The sequence below is a fragment of the Ochotona princeps genome, chromosome 9 (assembly GCF_030435755.1).
Source record: "Ochotona princeps isolate mOchPri1 chromosome 9, mOchPri1.hap1, whole genome shotgun sequence".
Taxonomy (NCBI): Eukaryota; Metazoa; Chordata; class Mammalia; order Lagomorpha; family Ochotonidae; genus Ochotona; species Ochotona princeps.
The window spans coordinates 79,208,784-79,234,406 of NC_080840.1; the positions used below are offsets into that span (position 1 = coordinate 79,208,784).

The window sequence follows — 25,623 nt, forward strand, 5'->3', positions numbered from 1 at the left end:
TGTGTTTACTGTGCCAGTGAAGGAACATGGTAAGTTTCTCCATTTTCCAATGTCTTCTTCTATTTCCTTTTTTAATGATTTATAGTTTTCATCATAGAGGTCTTTTACATATTTTGTAACTTAATTCCTAGGTATTTAAGATTCCTCTCCATTGTTTTAAAGGGGAATATAGTTACAATTTCTTTTTTAAAAGATTTTTAAATTTTTATTGGAAAGGTGGACATACAGATAGGAGGAGTGACAGAGAGGAAAATGTTCTGTCCAATTGTTAACTCCCCAAGTTGCTACAGTGGAACTGAGCACATCTGAAACCAGGAGCAGGAGATTCCCCAGAGTAACTCATGCATGTACAGGGTCCCAACGCTTTGGGCTGCCCCCGATTTCATTCCAAGGCCACAGACTGGGAGCTGAAATGAAGCAGGGCTGACAGCATTGTTACTCTCATCCATATGGGATCCTGACAAATTCAAGGTGACTACTTTATCCACTATGCTATTGCGCCAGGCCCTGTACTTAAAATTTCTTAGGAATGAAGAGTTTTGTATAGTAGTGCCCTTGATTTGTTTTCATTAATTTTGTATCCTGTTACCGTGCCATACTCTTCTATGAGTTTCAGTTATGTCCTCACTGAGTTTTTTGGTTCTCCTGTGTAGAAAATTATGTCATCTGCAAATAGAGGTAATTTAGTTCCTCATTTGTAGTTTGAAATCCTTTAATTACTTTTTCTTGCCTAATGGTTCTGGTAAGGACTTCCAATACTATATGAAAGTGTAGTGATGACAGTGGATATTCCTTTCTAGTTCCAGATTTTAGTGGGAAGGTTTCCAATCATTCCCCATTTAGAATGCTGCTTGTATTAGGGTTTTTCATAAATTGCTTTGATTGCGTTGTAGAATGTTCCTTATATGCCTCTCTTGTTTAGGGTTTTTAACATGACGAGGTGTTGCATATTATCAAATGCCTTCTTTGCATCTATTGAGATGATCATGTGGTTTTAATTTTTCATTCCATTGATGTATTGTATCACATTGATTTGTGAATGGTCAACCATCGCTGCACACCTGGGATGAATCCCACCTGGTCTGTGAGAATGATCTGCCTGATGAACTGGTGCATCCTGTTAGCTAGTATGTTTTTGAGAATTTCTGTCTGTGTTACTCAAGGTTATCAGTCTGTAGTTCACTTTTTCTGTTGCATCTCTATCTGGCTTTGGTATTAAGGTGGTATTGGCTTCATAAATAGTTTGGAAGAATTGCCTCTCTTTCCATTTTTGGAAAAGTTGGTGGAAGATTGGGGTAATATCCTGTTTAAATGTTTGGTTAAATTCAGCAGTGAAGCCATCTGGTCCAGGACATTTCTTGGTTGGGAGGGCTTTAATTACTGATTCAATCTCAGTGCATATTGTAGGTCTATTTAGATTGTTGATTGCTTCTTGATTCAATTTTTGTGGATTATATGTTTTCAAAATTTTATTCATCTCTACTGCGTCTTCTGATTTGTTTGCATGCAGTTGCTTATAATAGTTCCTAATACTTCTCTGTATATTTCACATATCTGTTATTATGTTTCCTTTTTCTTCTCTGATGATATTGATGCATATTTTCTCTCTCCCCCCTTTTTTTCTTAGTTGGGCTGGTGGGGAGTCTATTTTGTTGATGTTTCTCAAAGAACCAGCTCTTTTATTTATTGCTGTTATGTACAGTTTTCTTGGTCTGTATTCGGTTTATTTCCTCCCTTATTTTGATTATTTCTTTATTCCTAATAATCTTGAGATTGCTTTGCTGTTGCTTTTCTATTTCCTTCAACTGTAAGATTAAGTAATTTACTTAATGCTTTTCTAGTTTCTTAACACAAGTATTGAGATGAACATTGCTTTTTCCATTGCTTTGATTGTGTCCCATATGTTTTGATACGTTGTGTTGATGCCTTCGCTTGTTTCAGGCTTTTAAAAAATTTCCCCTTTGATTTCCACCCTAACCCATTGCTCATTTAGTAACATATTATTCAGTCTCCATGTGTTTGCAAGTTTTGGTAAGTTTTTGGCTTCTTGGTCTCTTGCCTCAATCCATGATGGTCTGAAAACTTGCATGGTATAATGTTGATTTTTAAAAATTTCGTGATGCTTGTTTTGTGGCCTATAGTATGGTCAATTCTGGAGAAGGTTCCATGCACTGACAAAAAAGTGTATTCTCTTCTGTAGAATTAAAGGCTCAATAGAAGTCAACTAAGTCCATTTGTTCTAGCGTTTGGGTGAGTAGTGTTGTTTCATTGCTGAGTTTCTGCATTTTTTAAATCTGCCCATTGATGTTAATATGGTATTAAAGTCAACTACTATGATTATATTGCAATCTCTTTCTCCCTTTAAGTCCATTAATGTTTGTTTCACACAGCCAGATGTCTTGGCATTTGACACATATACGTTTATTGTGGTGACCTCTTCTTGGTGAATGGATCTTTTGTACATTATATGGCATCCTTCTTCATCTCTTTTAATGTTTTTCACATCGATGTCTGTGTCATCTGTTACAATAATGGCTACCCATGCAAAATTTTCCTTACCATTCTTTTGGAATATCTTTTTTCATCCATTCACTTTCAGCTTCCTCTGATCTTTGTTAGTGAGATGTGTCTCCTGTAGCAGCAGATGGATGTGTTTTGTTTTTTGATCCAGTCTTGCAATCTATGACGTGTGATTGATGTTTTTAAGCCATTTACATTCAATGTTAATATGGATAAGTGGCAAACTCCTCCTGTCATTTTAGTAATGGGTTTTCCTTTGATTTGGTCTTCTGTTAGCCTTTTAGTGTGATGTTCTCCACATTTGCCTTTGGTTTTGGTTCCTTTTCTCTTTCACTAGAACATCTTCGAATATCAGCTGTAGAACAGGCTTGGAGGATTCTAATATTTGGAATTTTTCTTTACTGTGAAGAATTTTATTTTATTTTCAAAAACAAAGGAGAGCTTTGTAAGATACGTTATTCTGAGCTGACATTTTTTCCCTTTTAGAATCTGAAATATGTCGCTTCATTATCTTCTCGACTGTGGTGTTTCCTCTGAGAGGTCAGCTGTGAGTTTGGTTGGAGTTCCTCTATAGGTCACTTGATTTTTCTCACATGCACATCTACGGATTTTTTTTCCTTATGTTCAACTGAGGAGAGCTTGATTATCATGTATTATGGTGATCAACTTGTTGGGTGTAGTGTGCCCCACCTGGATGCTGTTTCCCAATTCTTTCTCTAGATTAGGGAAGTTTATATTTATTATTTTAATGAATAATCCTTAAATGCCAACTTCTCTCTCTGCATCTTCTGGAACTCCCATAATTCTTATGTTGGGCCTGTTAATTATATTTTTATGTTCTTGGATTTTTTTTTTTTTTTTTTTACCTTGACCTGGTTCTATTCTAGGCTTTTTGTTTGTTTGTTTCCCCTGGTGACAAGAGATATTTTCCAATTCATGCTCTACTGTATTTTTAATGTCTGAAATGTCTGCTTTCATTTAATTCATTTCCTCTGTAACAAATTCTTTAAATTCTTCGAACTCTTGTATTATGTGCTTTTCAGTGTTGGTCAGAAGCTTTATACTAAGTTTTCTGAATTCTGTGTTCCCCAATTTTTCAATGTCTTCCTCAGTTAACTCTGAGGGTGGTAGAGGCTTTTGCTGCTTTACTGGGGAGTCTTCAGTAATATTCATCGTGCCTCTGTCTCTTCTTTTAACTTTTGACATTGTAATCCTGTTTGGTGTATTTTCGCTCTTTAGTGTAGATTTCTAAGATATATTACTAAGAGATCTACAAATCAATTTTTAAGTTCAATCAGTTGGCTTAGGAAGATGCCAACTGTCCAGATAACTGGTTGGTCTGCAGCACTCATCTTACCTAAACACAAGATGACGTCCAGTGGGCACTGATATCTAAACACACAAGATGGTGCCCAGTGGGGCACTGCCAGGGAACTGGTGCTGTTGGCCTTCTGATCTGGGGACCACACAGATTATGTAGGTTGGTAAGCTGGTGCTGTCCTCAACATGGGTTCAGCTGGGTGTGACTAGTTGGAAACTTGCCCACTCCAGCGTTTGATATCTGTGCTGTTAGCTCCAATCCGCCAATAATCTGCCCTGAGGAGTACACAGCTCCCTTTTCGTTTGTTGTTGGGTCAAATTATTAGGTAGGATACATCAGTTCCAGCCTACCTTCACCTCTGGAGCTTCAGGAGCAGACCCAAGCTCCCTCCTGGCTGCCGCAAGGGTTAATTCTGTTGCTACCGCTGGATCCCTGGGTGTTGTTGGAGTTCACATCACAGCTCACCTGTGGTAGGTTCTCTGTACCCTGTAACACTGTTCCACCACCGTCACCTCTTCCCTCTGTTCAGGGGGTCTCCAGGTACCTCCGTGTTGACTGCCTGACCTCTGTGTTTTTCTGTAATCTGCTCTCTGTCCTTTACCCTGTCCAATGTTTCTCTGTCATCTCGAACATGTCTACACCCTTTGCCCCATGTGGCAGATTTATTTGCAATTCTCCAAGCACACTCCATACTGATTTTCACAGTGGTTGTACCTAGGATCATTCCCACTAGCAGTGAAATGAGCGTATCTTTCTTCCCACATTCATCCCAGCAGGTACTATTAATAGAGTTCTGAATTTAGGCCAGTCTCACTGGAATTAGGTGGTTCCTCAATGTGGTTTCCATTTTTATCTCTCTGATGGTTAGGTAGTCTGAGCATCTTTTCATATGTTTGTTAGCCATTTGAATCTGTTCTTTTGCACAATGTCTGTTCATTTGCATTGCCCATTATTTCAAAGTTATTTATTTATTAATTAATTAATTTATTTTTACTATCCCTGGGCTTCTGAAGCTCTTTGTACATCCTGGATATTAGTCCCCTATCACTTGTGTGGTGTGCTAAATTTTTTCCCCATTCTGTTGCTTGCTTCTTCAACAGCAGATAAGTAACCCTATGGGGTGCAACCGACCTGCCAGCTGTTCCCTGTCTAGGCATGCTCAAACAGCTACTCCACACAGCCCACAGTTCACTCCTGGGCCAAGAGGGGTTAGCTGGTACCCCCTGTATGCTCAGCACACACATCATGCACTCCAGCACCTAGGGGATTACTACAGTGAGCCAAGGGCCCAAGGCGCCCACCAATAGCTATTTCAGGGCCAAGCTGGACAAACCAGTGTACTCTGCCTGTTGTCCACCTGACATCTGCCTCACAGCCAAGACATCCTGGGCAGTGTCCCTGCGCCCATTGTGCAATAGTCATCCACTTCAGGGTCAGACTGAATTGCACTTGAGGGGAAGATATTCCTCTAACATGCCCCCACCATTGCTGTACTTACCCAGCCAGGGGCAGGCTCCTCTAGCCGTCATCAGCTCGCCTCTCGCCTATGAGTGCTAGCACACTGTCCACCTTCCACCACTTGAAAGCAAGTCCAGTTCAGTTAGTGATCCTGCTCCTTCAACAGGCAGTGTGCTTGCCAGCCGCTCCAGGGCTGGGTCTCTTCTGCTTGTGACCCTAGGGACAGAGCCTGCATCCCTGGAGTCCCCTACCCCGCATCATGTCCACCCTGTCACATCACTACTCCCTCCAGTCGAATGTCCTACCTGTATACCCTGCCTGCAAGCTCCTCCAGGGCCAGGCCAGCTGTGCAGCCCCAACACTCACCTCTGACCTGCCCGCCCCTTCTGAATTTACACTGCTCCTGGGCAAATCAGGTTAGATTTGCAGGGAATTCAAGCAAAACACTGCAGCAACATCATTTATTGCTTCACAGGGGAGAATTTGCATGTGGACAACTCTAGTTTGCAAAGCAGGATTTATTTAAGAATAGGAACCAAAGTGATTCCTGCCTTAGCAGAAGCATGGCACTCCAAAAGAGGAAAGACCCAAGAAAATGGTGGAAATAGTGGTTTTTTATGCACCGTCTTGGGGAGGTGTTCACATGAGTCACCCCAAGAGCAAAGAGAAAGAAACTTATTCACAATGGGCAATAATACTTACCTGGCAGGGGAGATACCATGATCACAAAGGCAATAATCTCTACCACCTCACCCAGAAAAAAGGGTGAGCCTTGTGTCTTCCTTCTCCCAATGTTGTGGGCTAGGCAGCTAGTTCAGGGTCACCAGCTTGGAAGAGACACCCCCACACCATCTCGGCGTTGCCTTTTACCCACCTGTGACACTCACCTATCATCACCCGGAACCGAGAGGGGGAGATATTGCAATTTTTTTGTAACCACTCCCCTCGCAAGCCCCTATAAGGGCTCTTGATAGGGGCAGCTCGCTTTCTTGGTCACATGTTTCTGAAGAGTCTAGATGTTTTCTGCTTTTGTGATTCTGCCTTAATTGCTTCGCTGAGAGCTGTGTGAACTCCTGGCCTGACAGTCTACATGACACCCACCCGGCAGGACACCTGGCAGGTCATGTAGGTAGACCATTCCTCAGGAAGGAGGTCCCTGGTATTTGATAAGTGCAGGGGACCGTGCAGTAGGTGTAGATGGCACGAAGGTGTGAAGAGAACAGCTCCCCTGCTTGGCAGGGCCCGGGGGAGCCTCCAGCTGTTTGGCAGGGCCCAGTGGATTTCTCTCTGACCACCTTGATGCAGTCTCACCACTCCTTTGCATGGACACTCAAGCACCCCGCTAAGAATCCTGTAATCTATTGAGGCATTGTTTGCCCCTGTGAGATGGCTTTGGCAAGTAATATGAGCCTGAGAGTTAATGTTACTGATAATGTCTTGGTGAGTGGGCCTTTAACTGCGCACAGGAGCACAATTAAACCCATGCCGTTTCTGGACACCTTGTTATGTGCCTACCCATTGTCCTGAAATCTGGCCCAGACATATAGCATGCCTTCTGGGAAATGGCTTAATAAGAATTTTACAAACCAACAGAATTGATGGGAGTATGAGTGGAAACTGCTATGGCAAAAAATATAGTTACTGTGACCTTAAAGGTTAGCCTACCCTTGCAGCTTTTAGAGCATAGAAAATGTAGCTGTTTTAGCCACTTTTATAATTTTTTAACTAGAGGAAATATAGGGCAATTCTACTAACATCACAGAGATATACTTTTGATTATTGTTTAATTGTTTATGGGGTTGTAGGGTTTGCAGTCGTAGGGGGATTTAATGTTTAAAACTTTTTGCCATAGATCTTTATATTCTTTTCTTTTGATGTATTTTTCCCATTAAGTGATAGATAAGTTGTGAAAATAAAATGTAGTAGGTAGGAATGTTTTACTGAATAGTAGGTAACCATCTGTGCCTTGGCCTTGGAGTTCTGGCTGTCACCTAATGGATATTTCTGAAGAATGAATAATAGTTTGCTTTAAAGAAACTGATTATAGTAACTTATAGAATTATCTTTAAGAGCACCTGGTTGACCATGAAGTAAAAATTAATTGAACATCTGTGTATGCTGTCTTAGTTCTAAAGTTAAAGATAAAAAATCAAACGTTTGTGCAGAGGCTAGTGATGTGTCTAAGTAAATAAAAAGGACAGCTTCTTTTTTAGAATAAAGCATATAGCAAGAAGCCATCAAGGGTCAGTGTCTGAGTCTTTCTTTATCGCCGACTCCACGCACCCTTCCCAAGCTCCGAACACTCGGCTGGAGCTGGACTCCGGCAGATAAGAATCATTGCCCTATAGTCCATCCATTTGTACCTTTTGAAAGTTGATTGCTTCCAACTTGCTCATTTTGAAAGTTAACAGCTAAAACTGACCAATCGTGACTGTATAATTATATGGAATTGTCCTGAAATGTATAAGAATCCTATGCTGTTTATCCTTTGCCCTTGTTTTGCTTTTTCTGCCCTGCTGTTCCTGCTGCAACCTCAGCTGGGGGAAGTGTTTGGGAGACCTAGGTTAAACTTAATAAACCACCTTTAAGCCTTAGCACTGACTTCAGACTCGATGATTTTCTGGGGAATCTCAAAAATCCAGCACAACACTCCCATTGCACTGGCACCCTGACTCTTGGCCTCCCCAGTACCTGCTTGCTTTTTGGCTTCCTACAGACAGATTCTGAGGATAGGTAGCTCCTGAGCATGGCCTCTGTATGTCTGTATTCCTTACACTTTGTTCACTGCTTGAGCATGACAGTAAAGATGTTAATTCTAAGGTGCTTTGTATTGCTCACTTGTGTACTTTCAAGAGTTGTAGGAGGTGTGAGGCCTAGCAGTAATGTTATGTGGGCAGAGAAGGCAGGGAAATATGAATGCTTGCAGACTTGTGAAGTGTATCCATGTTGTTTGTTGTATGTCTGTTAGGATAACTTATATTGCTGAGGAAGCTGGGACATAGGTCTTCAGATTAACAGACAGACTTCAGGGTAATGATCATTTCTTCATCTCAGGGTTTCCATTCACACTGGATTGTCACATGAACTTGTCATTTGTTAATTTCTAGTGGGCCTTGTTATCACAAATAGTGGTAAGCAGATTCCTTAATTAAATTTTTCTCTTTTTTTAATCCAAAATTTGTTTATTTATTTATTTATGATACAGTTCCATAGGCTCCTGGTATTTTCCTTATCCTAGCCCCAATTCCCACCTCCACCTACTTTCTCTATATGATTACCAAAGTATAGCTCTTCGTACACAGTTATATATCCATCATTGCAGGCATGGACAATGGCAGAGAGTCCAGCATCCTATTGTCAAGATATAGTAAGCAATTTCATTGTAAGTCCATCTTTGTCTGGAAGTAGAGATGCATACTACATTGAATCCCCACTTCTATGTGTTAGTCTCCATTTCACAGTTACTGCACATACCCTCAAATGAAAGTCATGATAGAAAATCAACAATAGAAAGAAAATGCCATGAAGTCGAATGATATGTTGCTAGATATGACAGTCTCCATTACACAGCTATTATATATCCCCTTAAAGGGAAAAACCACAAAAAAAATCAGGAAGAAAAAAGAAATTAACAACACCAATAGGTTTAATAACATGCTACTAAATGATTAACATGTAGCAATGGGGCAGTGAATGAATCAGCCTGGTCCTGGAAGAGCAAGCATGACCATGGATTGGGTGAGCTAGAACCAAGGGGGTGGCCAGTGAAGCCAGACTGTGCTTGTAGCAAGGGGCAAGGCCCTGATTTCATTGCCCAGGTGTCACAAGGAATAGCCCAACGTTTTGGATAAATTGGAAATTAGATTGTGCCTATAGACCCCAAAGCTCTGACCAGGTAGAGAGTAAATCGGACCCTAAGGGAGATATTGATAAAACTATCCCTAAAGACTAGCAAAAATTGGGTGGGCATGCTGCCTTTTGTCCTACTTAAAGCAACCCCCAGCATTAACGGTTCACTCTTTTGAGACCATGTTTGGGAGACCCCTGCACCCATTTTGCCCAAGATAAGAGAAGAAATCCTGCAAATTATCAGTCATGGTCACATTTTTAGGTTTTTTTTTTTTTTAAGATTTATTTATTTTTTCTTGGAAAGGTGGATATACAGAGAGAAGTAGAGGGAGATCTTCCATCTGATGGTTCACTCCCCAAGTGGCTGCAATGGCTGGAGCTTAGCCAATCTGAAGCCAGGAACCAGGAGCTTCTTCCAGGTCTCCCACATGGGTGCTGGGTCCCAAGGCTTTGCACCATCCTCAACTGCTTTCCCAAGCCACAGACAGGGAGCTGGATGGAAAGCAGGGGCCACCAGGATTAGAACCAGCCCCCATATGGGATCCCAATGCGTGCAAGGTGAGGACTTTAACCACAGTGCTATCGTGCCAGGCCGCATAATCAGCTTTTAAGTTCCTTGCAGAAAATTCTTTGGATTTTCCAAAAATCCAAAAGGAACTGATCTGTGACCTGGAGGCAGCTTTCTGGCCACCTCCAGTCCAGCCACTTTTTTTCCAATGAGGTGACCAGGTTTGGATCAAGAGACATCAAACTCAAGCACTGCAACCACTCTGGAAAGGACCATGCACTTTGATCCTAACCACTCCAACAGCCATTAAGGTAGACAGGAACAAGGTGTGGATCCACCACTCCCAGATAAAAAAGAACACCAGCCCCAGGGAGCAGCCAGCAATGACCACCAACCCACACAACACCAGCCCAGTGGAGCACCTGGCAATGGTCACAGGTCCTCACACATCAGGTTAGAAATGGAGAATGAGCAGACACTCTTGGGACCCACTGAAGATAAGACTTACCGAAGAAACTCTTTAGCACTTATGTTTGTAATATTGATGTTGTTGATCTTAAACATAAATTGGATGGATGGGACTATATCGCATTCCCTACATCAATTGATTAACTATACTTGGGAGTTAAGAGAAACAGAGGATGGGACCTCTAGTTAAGCAGGTATCCACCTATGGAGCCCCTACATATGGGTCTGTTCTCTGCCAACTATTTGGAAAATACTGGAATAGTCCACAAATAATCTATGGGTGTGGGAGGCAAGGCATGGAACAACAACTTTTTTAATGCCCAGTTTTATGTATGCCCCGATAATGAAAATGCACACTGTGGAGGTACTGGGGACTATTACTGCTGTGCTTGGGGCTGTAAAACAGTAGCCTCCTGGAAGCCCTGAATCCCAGACAGTTATATTGCCTTCAAAAGAGAAACAACTCTGGGACTGTTGGCCATGTGTCAACCCTGAGCCACCATATTTTACAGGCTTTGTCACCCACAGCACTGTAGAACAACTACCCCAACATATCCACAATGTAAGTACTGAGTAAGCCCATGCCCGGGGCTTTGCCAGCTGGGGCAAGGAATCCAAGCTCACTCTTGGGGACCTTGAAGGAGAGTTACCTGTTTCTTAAATAATGAAGCTTAATATTGGTAACTCCCCCTACCAAAATTCATGCAGCCAAATGTACAAACTCAGTCTTGGGGACCTTCAAGAAAAAAGTTACTTAGTAGATGCAGAAGGATCATGCTTTGCTTGTAGTGTAAGAATCACCCCCTGCCTTTCACAGACAAGATTCTTATACACCAAAACAGAAATGGGTGCACCTGTTCACATAATTCCCCAAATATGCTACTATTTGGGAGAAGGAGGAAGAATACACTGAAAGCTGGCCCACAGAAATAAGAGGGCTTCCTCTTCTCTAGTACCAGTTATGGTTAGATTGGCTATATCCCAGTTATGGAATAGCTGGCTCCACAGCTCTTGGAGGGGCTGCCCTCATAACTGGGAGCCAGAACTTCTACATATTAGGTAAACAGTCGGTTACGGACCTCTCTGAATAAGAAACTTCAGTCTCCAACTTAAAATCCTCCTTAAACTCCTTGGCTGAGGTGGTCCTCCAAAACAGATAAGGACTATATCTGTTTTTAAAACATGGAGGTCTTTTATGGCCCTGGAGTAATTAGAAATGACTATGTTGTTGCTGTTGTTGGTGATGATGTTGTTGTTATTGTTATTGATGTGGCTGTTATGAAATGATGTCAATCTGAAAAACAGTAATATTATTTCAACCCCAAACAGCCTGTATCACATGCAATAAGATATTGTGAAGTAACCAATGAACCAACAATCAATATGAGTCAGATTGCTTATGATCTACATCAAAGAATTGTAAAACTTAATATACTTGTAAGGCCCTACGCTACTCAGAAATGCAGATGGGAAAGCAGAGAATTCTTACTTCACCCTAAAAGGTGTGAGGAAGACGGGAAGTATAACATATTAGTATCATAACTGGTAACTCATAGACAACAGACTTGAATCAGCATTAGAAAATAGCAAAATGACAAAGACATATGGGGGGAATCAGGAGCAATCTTGACAATGTCTTAGCAGGAGGTCATATGCATAGAGGAGGAAGGACCCCAGAGTGGAGCAGACAGACAGAAGGAGGCTTGTATCCCAACCCTGAAGACTCCTAAATCCTCACTAAGGACTATCAATAGGAGCACTGAGGACTACATCCCAATTGCCAAGGAGATCACAGGTAAATGGAGTGAGTGCCTTCGGAGGCCAAGAGCTCTGAGGTCACCCATCCCCATTTGGATCTACCACTTGCGATGGAAGAAGCCCAAATCCTGGCTTGCAGGATCTAAGGTCATCGGAACAAAAACCAGGAGCACTGAGTGGTCCGCAGAAACAGAAGAACAGTAAACTTCCTTCAGGACTAGAGAGAGGAGGTTTCTCTGGTCCTTGCCTGGTTCTGACTTTGGGTCCCTACCCTCTCTTGTAATGACCATCAGAATCGCTCCACAAACCCCTCAAAACAAACAAAAAAACTAGAATAGATAGACAGAGAACAACAAGGAAAGCTTAGAAACAGACAGGAAACGGTCAATGGGGATGCACTTATAACTCATTGGGTGGGACACAAAGATTAGTTACTCCTCACTGTGGTATTTTTTTTTTTAAGATTTTATTATTATTATTGGAGAGCTGGATATACAGAGAGGAGGAGAGACAGAGAGGAAGATATTCCATCCGATGTTTCACTCCCCAAGTGAGCCGCAACGGGCCAGTACGCACCAATCCAATGCCGGGACCAGGAACCTCTTCCGGGTCTCCCACGCGGGTGCTGGGTCCCAAAGTTTTGGGCCATCCTCGACTGCTTTCCCAGGCCACAAGCAGGGAGCTGGATGGGAAGTGGAGCTGCCGGGATTAGAACCGGCACCCATATGGGATCCCGGGGCTTTCAAGGCGAGGACTTTAGCCGCTGGGCCACGCTGCCGGGCCCGACTCCTCACTGGGGTATTGAAGATTTCTCTGCACACCCCTCTTAAAACTGTTCACCTAAACTGTTGACATATGTCTTGTTAGAGTTATAGACTACCTGAAAAACAGCCAGGTTTAGCAAAATCATGCTTCAATGCTATAAACTGCTAAATACTAAAATTAAAATAGACATGAGACAGCTGAATAGTAAGCTATAGCCATTTTAATGTGTATAGAACCCGGTTGTATATAAACTAATAAGTGAAATGTCAATATAGAAGTCACAGGATGTTCAGAACTTGCATTCTTTTTTTTTTCTCTTTTAACATATTGGTTACTCAATACCATGTCAACTAATTCCATAACGTTATAAATTTTTACTGATGTTTTGTCAGGGCTTTTAATTGATCGGGATGATACTCTGCCAACTCTACCTTCAGACCAGAGATGGTCTCCCCAGGAAGCCGTTGAACTTAGCTGGACAATAAGATGCTGGACTTTAAGCTTGGTAGATGCTTGCAATGGAAGAATCTCAACTGAATTTGAACTGTGGAAATGCCACAAGGTGGAGGAATCCACTATGGGGGAGTTGGTTGGGGGTGTGAAATCAAGTGCCTATGAAACTGTGTCACATAATGCAATGTAATCAATTAATAAATTTTTTTAAAAAGAAATGAAAAAAACTTATTTATTTTTATTGGAAAGTCAGATATACAGAGAAGAGGACAGACAGAGAGGAAGATCTTTCATCTGATGAGTCACAAAACTAGACAAGTCACTGAGTCCAGGGATCATCATGCCCAACGCTCACTGAACCAAGGGTACAGCATGCCTGCGGTCCACATCGGAACACTGGGGTGTCATTCCCGGCTCTGGCTTCCTGCTGACATGCACCCTGGAGGGCAACCTGGGATGGACAAAGTCTACCCTGCTGGAAGACCTGGGAAGAGCTCTGGCTTTTGGCTCTGCTTGCAGGCTGTGTCAGTTGGCACAAGCACTTGGGGGAATGACCCAGCAGATGAGAGCCCCAGATGAGAGTCCCAACTTCCAGCCAGATGAGTCTTTTTGGTAATAAACCACACAGGTGACAAAGGGGTTCAGTGCCTGGAAATGACCTCGAGCCACAGTGTGTAGATGGCCTCTGGGTAGATGGATGTGGGGTGCTGATGAGCCATGCCCTCCCCTGCCTCCCAGACAGCCATAGGCCAAATACCTTGCCTACCACCTGCATTTAGGAATTCAAACAGACCAGGCAGGAGCTGTGCTGATAAAGAGCCACACCACAAAAACCACCCAAGCCACTACTGCCCTACATCCCCTACCCCTTCTCTCCCGGCCCAACCCTGCCCGGGAATCTGGGGAAGCTTGGGGGAGGGGGAGGGGATGATTTCCCTAGGGTCACATCCTTACTTGGCTTGGCAAGGGCCCCCCAGAGGCCAGGCTCCCATTTCACCCTCCCTGAGTTCCTGCCAAAGTCACAGCTCTGAATACTTCTGCTGCGACAAGCTGTCACTCAGAAAGTCACAGAAGGGGTGGCCGGGCACCACAGCTCAATGGGCTAATCTTCCCCCGGAAGTGCCAGGATCCCATATGGGCATCAGGTTGTATCCTGGTTATTTCATTTGCATTCCAGCTCTCTGCCTGGGAAGGCAGTTGTGGACTTAATACTTTCTATTTTCTCTTAGTCCTTGGAGAAACAGTTAACTTTAGAAAAATAAACATCAAGGAGATGTGCCCTCTGGGATTGCATCAAACCTGTATGTTACTTTTGGTAATATGGCAATTTTGATTATGTTTACTTGCCAATGAAGAAACATGTTAAGTTTCTCCATGTTCCAAAGATTTCTTCTATTTCCTTTTTTAATGGTTTATAGTATTCATCGTAGAGGTCTTTCGCATATTTTATAACTTAACACCTAGTTATTTAGGATTCTTCTCCATTATATTAAAGGGGACTCTACTTACAATTTCTTTCTTGTTTGATTTTTTTTAATATATATTATAGGAAAGGTGGACATACAGAGAGAAGGAGTGACAGAGAAGAAAATTTTCTGTCCAATTGTTCACTCTCCAAGTGGCTGCAATGGCTGGAGCTGAGCACATCTGAAACCAGGAAGTAGGAGCTTCTCCCAAGGTCTGCCATGCGTGTGCAGGGTCCCAAAGCTTTGGGCTGTCTTTGATTGCATTCCAAGTCCACAGGCTGGAGGCTGAAAGGGAAGCAGGACTACCAGCATTGTAATTGGCATCAATATTGGATCCTGGCTAATTCAAGGTGACTACTTTTACCACTATGCTATCGCGCCAGGTCCTGTACTTAAAATTTCTTGTTAATGAAGATTTGTGTGCACTAGTGCCCTTGATTTATTTTCATTAATTTTGTATCCTGGTACCATGCCATACTCTCGTATGAGTTTCGATAGTGTCTTCACTGAGTATTTTGATTCTCCTATGTAGAGAATTATGCTGTGTGCAAATAGAGGTAACTCCAGTTCCTCATTTGGAATTTGGAATCCTTTAACTACCTTTCTTGCCTAATTGTTCTGGCAAAGTTTTCCAATGCTATATTGAGGAATAGTGGTGACAGTGGCTATCCATATCTAGCTCCAGATTTTAGTGGGAAGGCTTCCAATCTTTCCCCATTAAGAGTGCTGCTTATATTAGGGTTTTTCATAAATTGCTTTGATTGTGCTGTAGAATGTTCCATCTATGCCTATCTTGCTTAGGGTTTTTAACATGACGAGGTGTTGCACTTTAACAAATGCCTTCTCTGCATCTATTGAGATGACCATATGTTTTTTACATTTCATTCCATTAATATGATGTATCACAGTTATTGATTTGTGAATGGTCAACCATCCCTGCACACCTGGGATGTATCCCACCTGATCTATGAGAATGAACTGCCTGAAGAACTGTTGGATCCTGTTGGCTAGTATTTTGTTGAGAATTTTTGTCTGTGTTCATTAAGGATATTGATCTGTAGTTAACTGTTTTTGTTTTGTTTCTATCTGGCTTTGGTATTAAGGTGATAATGGCTTCATAATATTTTGGAAGAATTGCCTCTCTATTATTTTGAAAAGTTTGTGGAAGATTGGGGTAATCTCTTTTTTAAATGTTTGGTAAAAATGTTTGGCAAAATTCTTTCACTAGAACATCTTTGAATATCAGCTGTAGGGCAAGTATAGAGATTTCAAATATTTGGAGTTTTTCTTTACTGTGGAAGAAGTTTTTTTTTTTTCATTTTAAAAGACAAAGGAGAGCTTTGTAGGATACGTTAATCTGAGCTGACATTTTTGTCCCTTCTAGAATCTGGAATATGTCACTCCATTATCTTCTCAACTGCAGTGTTTCCTCTGAGAGGTCAGCTGTGAGTTTGATTCGAGTTCTTCTATTGGTCACTTGATTTTTCCACGTGCACATTAGATTTTTTTTGCTTATGTTCAACTGAGGAGAGCTTGATTATCTTGCATCATGGTGATCAACTCTGTTGGGAGAACCGTGCCCCTCCTGGATGCTGGTTCCCAATTCTTTCTCTAGATTAGGGAAATTTTGGGCCTGTTAATTTTATTTTAAAATTCTTGGATAATTTTTTACCTTGACCTGGCTCTATTGTAGCTTTTTTGTTTGTTTGTTTGTTTGTTTGTTTCTCCTGGTGACAGGAAATACCTTCCAATTCTTGCTCCACTGTGTTTTTAACTTCTGAAATGTAAGCTTTCGTTTAATTCATTTCCTGTGTGACAAATTCTTTAAATTCTTTGAACTCTTGTATTATATGGTTTTCAGTGTTGGTCAAAAGCTTTATACTAAGTTTCCTGAATTCTGTCTCCCTGATCTTTTCAATATCTTCCTGAGTTAACTCTAATGGTGACTGAGGCTTTTGCTGCTTTATTGCGGAGTCTTCAGTAATGTCTGCCTTAGTTAATTCTGAGGGTAGTAGACGCTTTTATTGCTTTACTGAGGAGTCTTTGGTAACATTTATTGTGCCTCTGTCTCGTCTCTTAGCTTTTGACATTGCAATCCTGTTTGGTGCATTTTTGCTCCTTAGTTTGAATTTCTAAGATATATTACCAAGAAATCTACAAATCAATTTTTAAATTCAATCAGTTTTCTTAGGAAGACGCCAACTATCCCAGATAACTGGTTTGTCTGCAGCACTGATCTTATCTAAACACAAGATGACGCCCAGTGGGCTCTGTTATCAAAACACACAAGATGGTACTCAGGGGGCACTGCCAGGGAGCTGGTGCTGTTGGCCTTCTGATCTGGGGACCACACAGATCACATAGGATGATAAGCTAGTGCTATCCTCAATGTTGGATCAGCTGGGTGTGATTAGTTGGAAACTTGCCCACTCCAGTGTTTGATCCCTGTTCTGTTAGCTCCAACCTGCCACCAATCTGCCCTGAGGAGTACACAGCTCCCTTTTCGTTCATTGCTGGGCCAAATTATTAGGTAGAATATGCCAGTTTCAGCCTACCTTCACCTCTGGAGCTCTAGGAGCAGACCCAAGCTCCCACTTGGCTACCGGGAGCGCTGATTCTATGGCTACCTCTGGATCCCTGGGTATTGTTGGAGTCTATATCACAGTTCACCTGTGGCTGGTAGGTTTTCTGTTCCCTGTAACACCACTCCAACACCGTTGCCTCATCTCTGTTTTCAGGGGGTCTCCAGATACCTGCTTGTTGACTGCCTGACCCCTATGTTTTTCTGTAATCTGCTGTTTGTTTTTTACCCTGTGTAATGTTTCTCTGTCATCTCGAATATGTCTGCACCCTTTTCCCCACATGGCAGATTTATTTGCAATTCTCCAAGCACACTCCATTTTGATTTCCACAATGGTTGTACACTCTATATTCCCACCAGCAGTGAAATAAGGGTATCTTTCTCCCCACATTCACCCCAGCAGGTACTATTAATGGAGTTCTGAATTTAGGCTGGTCTCCCTGGAGTTAGGTGGTACCTCAATATGGTTTTCATTTTTATCTCTCTGATGATTAGGGAATCTGAGCATATTTTCATATGTTTGTCAGTCATTTGGATCTGTTCTTTTGCACAATGTCTGTTCATTTGCATTGCACATTATTTGAAGTCTTTTATTTATTTATTTTTTTACTGTCCCTAGGTTTCTGAAACTCTTTGTATATCCTGGATATTAGTCCCCTATCACTTGTGTAGTGTTCTAAATTTTTCTCTCATTCTGTTGGTTACTTCTTCACCAGCATGTAAGTAACCCTATGGGGTTCCACAGACCTGCCAGCTGTTCCCTGTCCAGGTATGCTCAAACACCTACTCCACACGGCCCACAGTCCACTCCTGGGCCAAGAGGGCTTAGCTGATACCCTCACGTATCCTCAGCACACACATCATGCACTCCAGCACCTAGGGGTTACTACAGTGAGCCAAGGGCCCAAGGTGCCCTCCAACAGCTATTCCAGGGCCAAGCTTGACAAGCCAGTGCACTCTGTGCCTGTTGTCGACCTGACATCTGCTTCATAGCCAAGACATCTTGGGCAGTGTCCCTGCTCCAACGGCACCATAGTCATCCACTTCAGAGCCAGACTGAATTGTGCCTGAGGGGAAGATATTCCTCTAGCATGCCCCCTCCATTGCTCCACTTACCCAGGCAGGACCAGGCTCAGTGCACATCATCAGCTCACTTCTAGCCTATGAGAGCACTGCCACAATGTCCACCTTCCACCACTTGAAAACCATTCCAGCTCAGGCAGTGATATTGCTGCTTCAGTAGGCAGTGCATTTGCCAATCACTCCTGTGATGGTTCCCTTCTGCTGATGGCCCTGAGGCCAGAGCCTGCATGTCTGGAGTCCCCCACCACACAACACACCCACCCTGTCACCTCAATTATTCTTCCAGTGGGATGTCCCACATCTGTAGCCTGCCTGCAAGCTCCTCCAGGGCCAGGCCAGCTGGGAAGCCCCAATACTCACCTCTAACCTGCCCACCCCTTCAGAATTTCTGCTGCTCCAGGGCAAGACAGGTTAGATTTGCAGGTAATTCAAACAAAACACTGCAGCAGCATCTTTCATTGTTTCACAGGGGAGAATTCTCATGTGGACAACTCTAGTTTGCAAAGCAGGATTTATTTAAAAATAGAAATCAAAGTGATTCCTGCCCCAGAGGAAGCATGGCACTCCAAAGGAGTAAAGACTCAAGAAAATGCTGGAAACAGTGTTTTTTTTTTTTTTTTTTTATATATACACTCTCTCGGGAAGGTGTTCACATGAGTCACCCCAAGGGCAAAGAGAAAGAAACTTATTTACAATGGTCAATAATGTCTACCACCGCACCCAGAAAAAAGGCTGAGACTTGTGGCTTCCTTCTCCCAATATTATGGGCTAGACAGCCAGTTCAGCGTCACAACCATGAAAGCCACATCCCCACACCATCCAGGCTATCCCTTCTGCCCACCTGTGACACTCACCTATCATCGCCTGGAACTGAGAGGGGGTGGTATTGCATTTTTTTTGTAACCACTCCCCTCGAAAGCCCCCATAAAGGCCCATGATAGGGAGAGACTCGCTCTCTTGGTCACACGTTTCTGAAGAATCTAGATGTTTTCTGCTTTTGTGATTCTGCCTTAATTGCTTGGATGTGGGCTGTGTGAACTCTTGGCCTGACAGTCTATGTCACACCCAGCAGGACACCTGGCAGGTCATGTAGGTAGACCATTCCTCAGGAAGGAGGTCCCTGGTGTTTGATAAGAATCATCACCCTATAGACAATCAATTTGTACCTTTTGAAAGCTGCTTGCTTCCCACCTACCATTACAAGCCTGCCAACTTGCTCATTTTGAAAGTTAACAGCTAAAACTGACCAATCATGACTGTATAATTATATGGAATTGTCCTGAGATGTATAAGAACTCTATGCTGTTTAACTTTGGCCCTTGTTTTGCTCTCTTTTTCTGCAATGCTGCTCCTGTTGCAACCTTGGCTGCAGCTGCCCCTGCCTCAGCCAACCCTGCTGCTGGGGGAGGTGGCTGGGAGACCTAGGTTAAACTGAATAAACTGCCTTTATGCCTTAACACTGACTTCAGACTCGATGCTTTTCTGGGGATCTCAAAAATCCAGGAGAACATTTGCGGGCTCAACCAGGACCAAGACCTGGGGTGTGCGGTGTCACCTAACTTTTCTACTTTTCTTTGCCAGCTAATTCTGTCTTATTTTTCCTTTTTCATTTTAACCTATTACCTTTTTCAGCTGAATTTTTCTTTGCACCCAATATGGGGGCAGAAAGCTCTGAATGGGTTAAGTGTTTGTGCCTGGTGAGTGGGCTGGAAGACCTATCCTGGTAAGGCAACTTTTGCCTAAGGAGGAGTGGGTATGTGTACTCCAAACGATTTTTGCTTTAGTAGGCCTACGTTGTTAACTGAGTCTCCCTGTCTTTAAACTGTTGAATGTCTTTGTGTCTTCCATGTATAAGTTAAATGCTTAGGTAGTTAAATTGGTTACAAAAACTTGAGCTGTGAAATAGTTAAATTAGCTGCAAAATCTGGAACTGTGAGAATTTTGTGAGAGTTCTTATTATCTGAATTAAATTGAACCTATGGGTGGGTGCCAGGCCGGAGCTGCCTTCATGCTTGGATACCTGATTCTAGCCACCACATACACACTGAGAGCTGTTCCCCGGCCTGCCTGAGCTCCAGAAGCTGTTTTCTTCATAGTGAGTGCACAGAAGGAGGAAGTCTGAAGAACAAGGTGGGCCCATGCCCCGCACATTTCCATCATGGCATGGTGAATGGGACTGGGGACGGGGCGACCTCGGGGTCTGGGGGTTAAAACTTCCAGCAGCCTGGGTCTGGCGGCATGGACTAGCTGCTAAAGTCCTCACCTTGAACACACTGGGATCCCATATGTGTGCCGGTTCTAATCCCGGCAACTCCACTTGCCATCCAGCTCTCTGCTTGTGGCCTGGGAAAGCAGTCAAGGCTGGCCCAAAGCCTTGGGACCCTGCACCCATGTGGAAGACCTGGAGGAAGTTCCTGGCTCCTGATTGGAACAACACCGGCTGTTGCTGTCATTTGGAGAGTGAATCATCAGAAGAAAGATCTTCCTCTCTGTCTCTTCTCCTGTCTATATATATCTGACTTTGTAATATAAATAAATAAATCTTAAAAAAAAAAAACACTTCCAGCAGCCTGCTGGCTACTGCTGGGTGCCAGTCCGGGGACCTCTTCATGCTCAGAGCCGTGATTCCCGCCATCGTGTGCACATGGTGAGCTATCACCGGTCAGCCAGTTTTGGGGTTTGGGGCTTTGAATTGCTGCTTAGGTAGCTCCCTCTTGAGTCCACTGTGCTTCTGGGATGTGAATCCATCCTAAAGATTCCCAATGACAGAGTAACTTTTCCTTTGAAGGTAAGTGAGGGTACTGAGACCTGGTAGGTTAGAGGAGAGGGACAAGATAATCTTCATGGGTCAGACTGACATATCAAACTCCTTTGAATCCTGTGTAGAACTTGTAATCACTGAACAATGCTGACCATCGAACACCAGTCCATGCAAAAGCTAAGGCTAGGGGCTAGTCTAGCAGGATAATATGCTATTATCTGACATGATGATGGATCAGGAGATGGGTCACATTAGGCAGAACCATGACATTAACGAACACATGAGAAAACCATATCTGGGGGTAAATTCTGTGGGGGATGTGTGGGCCAAATCCTGTGGAAATTCTAGCTCCACTGGTCAGCTCAAGAGTTGGGGTGGTGATGGACTAAGCTAGGTGTGACCAAGGAGCCTGCCATCACTCATAAGGGAAGGAACCAACAATAGTCTGGAAAGGTCTAGGCAGCAGCACCTAAATGTGCATTCTAAATAGGGTGTGGGGTGGGCCAGGCTGCAAAGTTCTCCAATTTAACACAAGACCAAATGGAAGGCCAGACTATGTGTGGCAGTGGCCTAAAACCCATTGGCATGTATGAGAACTGGGTCTGGGAGTTGGTCAAATGGAGGAACTTGGGAAACTCCCCAGGTGGGTCATAGCTTCTGATGGTGAACACATGTTCCAGACCTGGGGGTTGAACAAGCTGGACAAAGCAGCTTCAACAGCTGGCCAATGTGTGAATTGGTAACGGAATGGGATGGATTGGGTATGGCTGAGCAAACTTCAGCTCACACGCAAAAATAGAGATCAAGATGGAGCACAGGTCATGCTGAGCTAAGCTCTTTCACTTACTGGTCTGCATTAGCCAGGGACGCTAAGCCACAGTGTTTAATGCAGGAGTCGGGACAGGTGAGGTGCTGTGACAAGCTGAGTCAGAGCAACCACTGGCATACATGTGATCTATGGCTGGGAACAGGCCTGGTTGGGGAGCTAAGCGGACACCCCACTGGCATGCATGTGATCTATGGATGGGAACAGGCCTGGTTGGGGAGCTAAGCGGACACCTCAGCTGGCCTGAGGTTCCCAACAAGAAGTGCGTGGGCTGGAACTGGGGCTGGGTTCTGATCAGGAAACGGTTGTAGTTTGCCTTGTCACAAGTGTGGACTGGGACTGGATGCTCCATGCTGGGCCAGACTCCAACACTGTCTGGTGTCCTGAAGGACCAGGGTAGATGTTGGACGGACTAGGCTAGGTCTCAACCCCTACTGAGCCATGTGTAAGCTGTATGTGGGTATGTACTAGATGTGGTTGGGATGAAACATCTTACAGTAAGAACCAGATTGGGTTGAATGCCAGTCACGAAAACCACTGTTCCTGCTAGGACAAGAGGTGAACTGAGTAGGGCTGACTAATCGACCTTCTGGTATGCAGGAAATCTGGCATTGGGAGAGGTTCTGATGCATGATCCTTGACAACTCCTCTGACAGGATACAGTCCCTGCAGTTTAATGCGAGAAACATGATAGGAAAAGGCTCAGAACAGGCCATGGAAAGTTACCCACAGGCATACATTTGGCATGGGTCAGAGGCACACCAGGCTGAACAAGTTCATATCATCTACTGGAGAATCTGAGCACCAGAACAGAGTGTGGGTTGAGCCAGATTTGGTTGCAACAAAAACTGGTACACATTACAGAATGCCAAGGTGAGGTGATCTATACCAGATGTGGCCGCAGCACCCAAATCACATGTGAGAAGCTAGGAGGGAGGAAGCAGAGCTGGTGGGAGGAATGTGGGGTTGGCTCCCCTGCTGGACAGCTACTCCCATTGGAAAGCATGAGCTGGGAAGGGGTCAGACCAAACTAGGCAGGGCTACACACCTGTGGGCCTCATGTGTGCTAGATCAGGGAAAAGCCAGGCTGGGCTGATTGTTCCTCCTGGTGCAAGCATAAATTAGAGTGGGTGAGGGTTGGTTTTTGGGCTTTGCTGCAGCATCAGCTGGCAGAAGCTGGCACTGGGGGCTAATTCTGTCAAGTTAAACTGCAGAACCATCTGGAAAGTGCATGGTCTGAGAGTGGAAGAGGCCTGGGAGGGAAATAGTGGGCTCCTCCCTCTTGGGTTACCACTCCCACTGGAGGGCACAAAAACTAGGACAGGCACTGGGATGGCTAGACAGAAGGGCACCCAGCAGCATATGTGTCAGTTGGATAGTGGAGCTGAATGGATTGAACTAGGCTTCAATGCCCACTGACATGTAGGAGAGCTCAATGGGATGTGGAACAGACTGTACTAGTCTGCTGCACATATTGGCACGCTGGGAACCAAAGTAGGGGGTGGGCCTGGTGGGGTTATTGTGGGTGGCTCCGACCAGACTGTAGCTCCCACTGATTTATGTGAGGGCCGAGTATGTGCTAGGCAGAATTAGGCTGGACTGCAACACCCTTTGGTTCATATGGAAAAGAGTGTTGGAAACAGAACCGACCTAGCAATTTCAACCACCAGCTTCTTGGGGTGATAGACAGTACTGGGAACGTTTTCCTTTGCAAGTACACACAAGAACCTGGTCTCAGTTCACCTCAGACAGTTTCTTTTGGGATCCCCCCAATCAAACTGCCAGATTCAGTACCTTAACCATGAAAAGACAGAAGACAGAACAAATAGATCAACTACCTGAGCCATATGTTGGCAGTGAAAAACAGTGCAAACGGAGACTCTAAGATGGACTGTCAACCAGCAAATTATGCAGTGATTTCTTCATGCTGGAAATGGTGAGACTGACCTCAATTCATAGCTGTTGAACTATCAAAACCACTTGAGCAAGACCGTAGGAGCATGCCCCACATCCGGTACCTGGGATTTGTAAGAGACTGGGTGGGGATTCTCCCTTTACCTCCCCATTTACCACAGATGCTAGAAAAAAAATGTGGGAATAATAGTCTTACCAACTTTCCTGTAGCCCTTGAATCTTTGTGCCCTAATTAACTATGTAAAGATTGTTACAGATAAAATAAAATAATGAAAATAAATTTTAACCTATGAGTGACACTCCTAAAGTTCAACATGAACAGCGAGAGAACGTTGCTCCAAATTAATTTTCTGAGCAAGAGGAATGGCCGAACATCTCCGGAGGATAGTTTGGGCATCAATAACTGACATAGCATCTAGGAAAATGCCTAAGTAAGCTCTGTCAGCTGGGATCTCTAGGTGACGACTGGGGTCTTCAAAGTTTGATGTCCCTGGGTCCAAGTGCTTAACCTGATGGTTCAGAGTCTGTGTCCTCTCCCAAGTTTTGCTCTGTATGGACCCGCTTGCCAGAGTTCTGAGTCTGATGGTTTGGGGGTGACCTTCTTTTTTTTTATGATTAATTAATTTTTATTACAAAGTCAGACATATAGAGAAGAGAGAGAGAAGATCTTCCGTCCAATGATTCAGGCCCCAAAGTGAGCGCAACGGCCGGTGTTGTTCCAATTCGGAACCAGGAGATAGAAACTTCCTCCAGGTCTCCCATACAGGTACAGGGTCCCAAGGCTTTGGGCCATCCTTGACTGCTTTCCCAGGCCACAAGCAGAGAGCTGGATGGCAAGTGGAGTTGCCAGGATTAGAACCAGTGCCCATATGGAATCCTGGCGCATTGAAGGTGAAGAATTTAGCCACTTGTACATGCTGCGAGGCCTGGGGGTGACCTTCTAACTGGTTTCTGCATTCAAAGGATCTGTAAGTCAGTTAGTTGTTCCTAGTGTGATGGGTCAGGGCCTATGTCCTCTCCCAAGTTGTGAGCCAAACGGACATGCCTGCCTGGAATCCGAGTCCGATGGGTTTGAGAGTGACATTCTAACTGGGTTCCAGATTCCACGGAGTGTAAAGTGGTTGATCTGAGCTTGAGAGGTTAGGGCCAGTGTCCTCTCCCAAATACCAGGTTAGAAGGACCACCTGAGGAATGTGCAGTTGAAAAAAATCTAATCATTCGCCCCTGCTCGGTGCTAATTACTGTATTCCTGCTTCTGCAACCCCTGCTTTACTTGCTCTGCTAAGAGGCTGTGTGACCTCAGGCCTGACAATTTAGGGGCAGTTGCCCAGGTACCCTGAGGGGACTGACCTGCCTACGTGATACTTGTCCCATCACCCCGATAGGAAGCCCCACCAACCCTTTGAACTAACCAATAGTGTAAAGGTCCCATACAAATAAAGGATACTAAAACCTAACCCTCTGATTGGCTGATTTTTGTATAAAAACCCTAAGATTTGGAGACTCGGGGTCTTCTTCCTCGGGGACCTGGGCATGCTCAAATAAACACTCCTGACGACCTCTGACTCCTGGTGATCCTTCTGGGAAGCAGCGGCAGCAGCGATGATGCCAACCCTGCAGGCGGGGGCAGCTGTGGCGGAGGCGGCTGTGGTGGCACAGTGGTGTTGACTGTGACCACAGTGGGCCGCGGCGGCACCTACATAGGGGGTGGCTGCAGCGGAGGTGGTAGCAGCAGAAGGCGGCAGCAGCGGCAAGAAGAGAAGCAGCGGAGGAAACAGCGATGGTGACCATGACCACAGGGGTAGGGACGGCCATAGGTCGTCCCTGGCTGTAGAGTTGTAACGCGGATCCAGAGAAGAGAAGGCCCCTGCAGAGCTGTAGGCGGACCGGCC

The 25,623-nt window shown here is 44.1% G+C and overlaps 1 protein-coding gene across 1 annotated transcript in view; it reads left to right on the forward strand.

The window, feature by feature from the left end:
- The window catches only part of LOC101518759 (zinc finger protein 260-like), a 33,253-nt gene extending 7,735 nt beyond the window's left edge, over nucleotides 1-25,518 (forward strand). The window contains exons 5-6 of the mRNA XM_058668425.1: nucleotides 2,391-2,443; nucleotides 25,320-25,518. Coding sequence (XP_058524408.1) covers nucleotides 2,391-2,443; nucleotides 25,320-25,518 — 252 coding nt within the window. The remainder of the gene's footprint in view (nucleotides 1-2,390; nucleotides 2,444-25,319) is intronic.
- Nucleotides 25,519-25,623: the final 105 nt, after the last annotated feature.